General features: G+C 54.4%; 2 protein-coding genes across 2 annotated transcripts; both read left to right on the top strand.

Moving 5' to 3' along the window:
* The first annotated feature begins 49 nt into the window (after positions 1–49).
* On the top strand, positions 50–2,802 carry Kctd11 (potassium channel tetramerization domain containing 11). Its single transcript, XM_013013199.1, has one exon. It carries the CDS (start codon positions 820–822, stop codon positions 1,519–1,521), a length of 702 nt encoding a protein of 233 aa, XP_012868653.1. The 5' UTR covers positions 50–819; the 3' UTR covers positions 1,522–2,802.
* A 190-nt stretch (positions 2,803–2,992) lies between these two features.
* Positions 2,993–4,351, top strand: Tmem95 (transmembrane protein 95). The gene is made up of 7 exons (XM_013013126.1): positions 2,993–3,158; positions 3,330–3,386; positions 3,561–3,641; positions 3,748–3,768; positions 3,898–4,002; positions 4,116–4,203; positions 4,318–4,351. Exons 1-7 carry the CDS (start codon positions 2,993–2,995, stop codon positions 4,349–4,351), a joined length of 552 nt encoding a protein of 183 aa, XP_012868580.1.
* The last annotated feature ends 2,097 nt before the right edge of the window (positions 4,352–6,448 follow it).

Below are 6,448 nucleotides of genomic sequence, written 5' to 3'. Positions count from 1 at the left end.
AAGGGCCAGCGGCCGCAGCCCTTAGGCCACTTCCTGGGGGTGGCGAGGACCTCAGCAACCGCGGCTATAACTAGGAAAGGCGGAGGCGCCGGAGTTGGAAGTTCGGAGAGACTCCCAGCTGCTTCCATCAGAGCCCTGGGACCCTCCCGACTCAGACTGAGCGTGCATCCTCGGCGCCCAGCCGCTGCAAGGCGATTGGCCTTGCGCTCCGGTCAGGTCAGCAGCTCTGCCATCTCCTGGAACCCGCGCCCGGAGCCTGGCCTGGCCTCTTGACTGGTCTCTGGAGCCCAGTGTGGCCTCGCCTACGGCAACTACCACCTGCCTAGAAACTCAGTGGCTAAGCCCTCCCGAGTCTGTTCGGTGCTCGCCACCGTCATCTGCTGGTTGGATTCCGGAAACCCACTGTCTAAAGACCACGGAAAAGAATCGCTGACTGCGCAGAATCAGATACGTCTGGACTGAAAACTCCCTTCTCTCTAGCTGTCCTGTGCTCTGTTCATTTGCTCTCTTATCTTTGCGGGGATTTCTGTACCCTGAACGCCCCTATTACTACCCAGGAAGCTGGGGGTGAAGCTACGAACCGGTTACCTGTACCTGTACCTGGCCTCCCACCCATCGAATCTGAATTGTGATCACTCCATTCAAGACACACCGCCAGGATATTCTGCCTTTCCTTCTTCCCTGTCTTCTGTACCTCCCAAAATTTCCCCCCCTCCTGTCCCCTCTTCGCCCCCTTCCTTTGGGGGCCCCGTGACCCTGAATGTGGGGGGCACGTTATACTCCACCACTCTGGAGACCCTGACCCGCTTCCCAGACTCCATGCTAGGGGCAATGTTTAGAGCTGACACCCCTGTGCCTCCCAATGTGAACCCCCAAGCAGGCGGCCAATACTTCATTGACAGGGATGGCAAGGCCTTCCGGCACATCCTCAATTTCCTGCGGCTCGGCCGACTGGACCTGCCCCGTGGGTATGGAGAGACAGCCCTTCTGAGGGCTGAGGCTGACTTCTACCAGATCCAGCCCCTCCTGGATGCCCTTCGGGAGCTAGAGGCCTCGCAAGGATCGCCTGCACCCACGGCCGCCCTGCTCCACGCAGATGTAGACGTCAGCCCCCGCCTGGTGCACTTCTCCGCTCGCCAGGGCCCACACCACTACGAACTGAGCTCCGTCCAGGTGGACACCTTCCGCGCCAACCTCTTCTGCACTGACGCTGAGTGTCTGAGCGCCCTGAGGACCCGATTTGGTGTGGCCAATGGAGACAGGGCGGAAGGAGGCCCACATTTTCATCTAGAGTGGGCCCCCCGTCCGGCAGAACTCCCAGAAGGAGAGTACGGGAGACTGGGGCTGCAACCCTTGTGGGCTGGGGGACCAGGAGATCGTCGTCGGGAAGTGGTAGGCACGCCAGGCTTCCTGGAGGAGGTGCTGCGGGTGGCTTTGGAGCATGGCTTCCGCCTGGACTCTGTCTTCCCGGACCCTGAAGACCTACTCAACTCCAGATCTTTGCGTTTTGTTCGCCACTGAGGGTGTTGCCCTCCCGTTTTGATTGTGGGGAGGACAGGGCATGGGAGAAAGAAGGAAGCCCCTTTCTAGCTCGGGTGTGGGAGCTGTGAAAGTCAGGCGTCCCACTGCACCTGACAGGAGCACAAATGTGGGTGGGGATTCCCGAACCCGAGCCTATGAAAGCGCGCAGTGATGGTTCAGGGACCTGGATTGGTGCTTATCTTGGGGGATGAAGGCACCAAAGGTTCTCTGGCTTGTTTGTGGCCAAAGCTGGGACCTCTGGTAACCTCCTTGGTTGAAGATCAGTATTCAGGGGATCTAGAAAAGTGAGGCACACTTCTGCCCAAACTAGGCTCAGCAGAACCTGGGAGGGAAACTGAGGTCTGAGGGAGAGGGAAAACTGCATTCTTCTATTTGGTCTCCTTGACTGTGGCTTCCTTTCCAGGGCTGGGCGGGCTGGCCAAAGAGAGACCAAAACACTCTGGAACATAAGAAGGTGGAGTTCTTTGCTGTGTACCGAGCTACTTATAGACAGGCCTCACCCCACCCAGGTTGATATCAGGAGTTAGGAGAATCCCCATTGAGCAAGGGGGCTGGAACACTTCTCTGAAATTCCAAGAGGAGCCAAAGGATCCTCTCTCGTTCGTTGAGCTGGCCATAGGAAGGAAGCCTGTGTCTTTTTGTGTCCTGGTCTTATTTCCTTTATGTATATGTTATTGTATCAGCCAATGTGTGTGACTGATGCGTGGGTCCCTGGCATCCTGGATCACATCTGTGTTGCTGACTCCTATGTCTACGTGATGGTCCTTCTGTGGTTTCTGCATGTCCAGGCCTGTGTGGGGTTGCCCAGAAACTGTTTGGGCACAGGCATATCTGTGGTATGTCTGTGAATAGATGGAGATTTAGTTTAATCACAGGGTGTGTGTGTGTGTGTGTATTTGTGTATGTGTGCATTTATGTGCCCACATGACCACGTAGGCAGGAGAGGCCTGTCTGGGTTTGAGTCACTAGGATCTTCCTGGGAGAGGTAATGGAAGTCACTGGGCTTAGCTGGGCCTCCGAGACCTGTAGGGAACTCTTGGTTGCCGAGGCAACCATTGGCCTGTTGCTAGGAGATAGTCAGGGAAGGCCCAAGGCTGCCCTAGGCAGAGACTAGAGATGAAGAGTTTAGGAGAGTGGGGGAGGATATGGGAAGTGATGGGATTTCTGGGACCCTGATTGGCTGGGATAAACATGTATGACTTCTACACTAGGGGGAATTGCTCATTATTTATCACTGATGACTTACAAGAAGAAAAATAAAATTTCTTTTGGAACCACAAACTTGTAAAGGTTACTGTTTCTTTTATAACAAAAGCCCTGTTCCAGTGGCATTGTTTCAGAACACTCTAGAACATCCCAAGCCAAGGGCTAGAACCAGGATTACAGTGTATTCTGAGGCCTTTCTAACCCAGGTGGGCTGAGGTCCCACCCCATTCCCCCAGCAGGCTTCATGTGGGTGCTGGCTTTAGGTGGGGTTTTCCTGGCAGTGGGCCAGGCCTGTATCTTTTGTCGCCTGCCAGCCCATGACTTGCCAGGCCGCCTGGCTCGGATCACCAGCGGAATAGATGCCCGGTGGAAGGATTGGGCTGTCCCAGATTTCTCAGCCTTTGCCTTAGGTAAGACCATCAAGGGTGAGGCCCCAGACTTGTATCAAACAAGTCATTGACTCAGTCCACAGCCCTCTCTGGCTTCTCCCTCTGGAAGAATTCTGGCTCTCAGGAAAGCAGAAGCGACCGCAAAATTCTCATCAGTGATAGGAAATCACTGGTCCTTTCTCATTTCCACAGATGAGCTAACCATGAACAAAGTCACAGAAAAGACTCACAGAGTCCTGAGGGTGATAGGTGAGGTCAAAGGGAAAACCTGGAACTTGGGAGGACACCAAGGAGAGGAACGGGAGGCAGGGCAAGGTGGAGGGCCGACTGGAGGGCTGATCAGGGACAGAACTGGGTGTAGAAGTGTGTTGAGCTGTCACTGCCGAGGCTGGGGGCAGTATGACTGTCCTTTTAACCCCCCAGAGATCAAAGGGTCCCTCTCTTCACTTCTTCCCTACTGGCAATGGCTTCAAAAGACCAAGATCCCCCAGTACACCAGGGAAGGTACTGTCAGGGAAGGACATGGCGTTGGGGATGCCTAGTGACGTGGCAATGTGGTGGGGGGCTGAGCAGCTCATCCACCCGTGCTCTCTTTGGTCTCGTATTTCAGGTCTCTGCGCCCCCGCCTGCCGTGAGTAGAAATCGGAAGGGGTAGCCTGGACGGGCGGGCGTGGGGCGTCCAGGGTAGTCGGGAGAGCTGCCCTGCTGGGGGAGGAAGGCGGGGAGCTGATAGAGTGGAAGTCTGGGCTTCCCCCTCCAGCGCACTTCCTTCTGTCTCCGGCAGGGGGCAGCACCATCCTGTACAATTGCTCCACCTGCGAGGGCACCGAGGCGCCCTGCTGGCCCCGAAAGCGCTGTCTCCCAGGTCCTTACTCCCCACCTCGCCCCGCCCTGCCCGGATCCCTGAGTCCTCTGGGTTCCCCAGCATCGACGGGTGTAGTCCCCGGGATCAGCCATGGCCTCTTGTGTTCCCTATAGGAAGTCATGATCTGTGGAAAGCCAGGATTGTGCTCTCCTCGATCGTCGGAGCTGCCCTGCTTCTGGGTGGCCTGAGCCTCCAGGTGGAGTAAGTTGGAGGGTAAACAGAACAGAACAGCCTGTGGCCCGCCCAGTATCTCCCTCCCCCCCTCCCCCCCCCCCCCCCCCCCCTCAGCCTCCTTCCTGTTCTGTCTCCTCTCAGGGCCCTCTACCTCAGGGCAAAAGATGACTTGTGAAGATGCAGACAGCCTCTTCACCATCGGCCCTAAAGAGTGTGTACCCAATTTTCCCACCTCCCTTGGGAAGGGGGTGGGGTGGGAAACAAGCCACCATTTAGTACCAGCTCTACAGGCTCAAGTCTTTTAGACCCCAAATTCCAGACTTTTCAGCAACTCAATCCCAGAGCCAGATGGCCTCCAGAAACCCAGACCCCCCCCCCCAAAGTTCCTCCCCTTCAGACCTCCACCAATCAGACAGCAGTGACCAATGCCAGGAAATTATCTACAGAAGGAAAGAATCCTCTACACACACCACCAGCACTCCCACACCCCCTCTGCCCATTCTGGGAAGCTGCCCTGGGCCCTCCTGTGACTGATTGGGAATCCGGGAATGAGAGTTCTGAAAAACTCCCTCCCTCTGGGGTGAGACCACATCAGTCAGGCTGCTGGCACACTGTCCCTCCATTGTGTTACTGTTGTGTAGCCCTGGCCTCCCTGCCTGCTGGGTCCAACCAAACTTGCTGTGTGATGCCTTCTACCCAGCCTGGCCTCTCTGTAACTGGGGAGGGCTAAAGATTCTCAGTGTAACAGGGCCTTTTTTTTTTTGGTCGGTCGTGGGGTTTGAACTCTGGACCTGGGTGCTGTTCCTGAGTTTTTTTTTCCTCAAGGCTAGTGCTTTACTTCTAGTACCACAGTGATGATAATTGTTGCCTTTTGGTTGATAATTGGAGGTCGAGTCTTATGGACTTTCCTGCTCAGGCTGGCTTCAAACTGTGATCCTCAGACCTCAGCCTCCTGAGTAGCTAGGGTCACAGGCATGAGCCTGTGCACTGGTCCAGCTGCACTGATTACTTTTGAGATAAGGTCTTGCTCCCAGCTCCAGGATGAGCCTAGAATGAAACATCTATTTTGTGGGAGCTGAAATGACAAGTGTATTCCCTAACTCTAGCAGCTTCCCCCATTGAGATAGACTCTCCCAGACTTTTCTGTCCAGGTTAGCCTAGAACTTCAATTCTCCTGACCTCAGACCCCTGATACCTGGGATGAAAGACATCTATCACTGTGCCTAGCTATTGGTTGAGAAGGGGTCTTGTGTGTATTCCTAGGCTGACCTTGAATTGTGATCCTTCCTATCTCAGCCTCCTGAGTAGCTAGGACTACTGGTATGAGTGCCAAGCTTAGAGACACTTTTTATTGTGTTTGGGGTGTGTTGGTATGTGTGTGGGGGTGTGCACACTGGTCCTGGGGCTTGAATTTAGGACCTGAGCACTGTCCCTAAGCTTTTTTGCTCAAGGGTACTTCCATTTCTGGTTAATTGGAGGTAGAGTATTGTAGACTTTCCTGCCCTGGCTGACTTTGAATGGCAATTCTCAGGTCTCAGCCTCCTCCTCCTCCTCCTCCTCCTCCTCCTCCTTCTTTTTGTTGTTGTTGTTGGTCGTGGGGCCTGAACTCTGGGCCTGGGCGCTGTCCCTCAGCTTTTTAGCTTAAGGCTAGCACTCTACCACTTGAGCCACAGTGCCACTTCCGGCTTTTTCTGCTTATGTGGTGCTGAGGAATCAAACCCTCATGCATGCAAGGCAAGCACTCTACCACTAAGCCACCTTCCCCAGCCCCTCAGCCTTCCAAATAGCTAGATTACAGGCATGAGCCATGGGCACTCAGCTTGTTTTGACTAGGGCTGGTAGAAACCAGAGTTGCTGCTAAATAAAACACACAGCAAAATCAACACAATGAATTATCCTGTCCAAATGTCAACAGTTCATGATTGAGAACGCCTTGTGCTGATCCTCTGTTTCAGGAGTTGATTTGGTGGTTGGGAGATGGAACACACAGAAAAGAGGCCTGTCACCAGCCACAACTCCCAGTCCAAGTACCTAGGCCCAAGAGAGATCTTAGCTCTCAGCCTAGTGGTTTTTAAACTGGTTACTAGAGATCCCAGGCAAGTGCCCTCTTCATAGTCTCAAAACTACTTATGCAGCCGGAGGTTGGTGGCGCGTACCTGTAATCCTAGCTATTCAGGAGGCTGAGATCTGAGGATCACAGTTCAAAGCCAGCCCAGGCAGGATAGTCCATGAAACTCTTATCTCCAATTAACCACCAGAAAACCAGAAGTGG

This window comes from Dipodomys ordii, unplaced genomic scaffold (assembly GCF_000151885.1).
Source record: "Dipodomys ordii isolate 6190 unplaced genomic scaffold, Dord_2.0 Scaffold19, whole genome shotgun sequence".
Classification (NCBI taxonomy): domain Eukaryota; kingdom Metazoa; phylum Chordata; class Mammalia; order Rodentia; family Heteromyidae; genus Dipodomys; species Dipodomys ordii.
The sequence above is the reverse complement of the archived record's forward strand: the minus strand, read 5'-3'. Positions and strand labels throughout refer to the sequence as shown.

What these genes read in the sequence shown, in the direction of transcription:
- Tmem95 (XM_013013126.1), top strand. Translation starts at nt 2,993, where the DNA reads ATGTGGGTGCTGGCTTTAGGTGGGGTTTTCCTGGCAGTGGGCCAGGCC. An exon ending in CCGAAAGCGCTGTCTCCCAG is followed by an intron (nt 4,003 to 4,115) that starts GTCCTTACTCCC and finishes TGTTCCCTATAG; the next exon opens with GAAGTCATGATCTGTGGAAA. An exon ending in GGCCTGAGCCTCCAGGTGGA is followed by an intron (nt 4,204 to 4,317) that starts GTAAGTTGGAGG and finishes GTCTCCTCTCAG; the next exon opens with GGCCCTCTACCTCAGGGCAA.
- Kctd11 (XM_013013199.1), top strand. Translation starts at nt 820, where the DNA reads ATGCTAGGGGCAATGTTTAGAGCTGACACCCCTGTGCCTCCCAATGTG.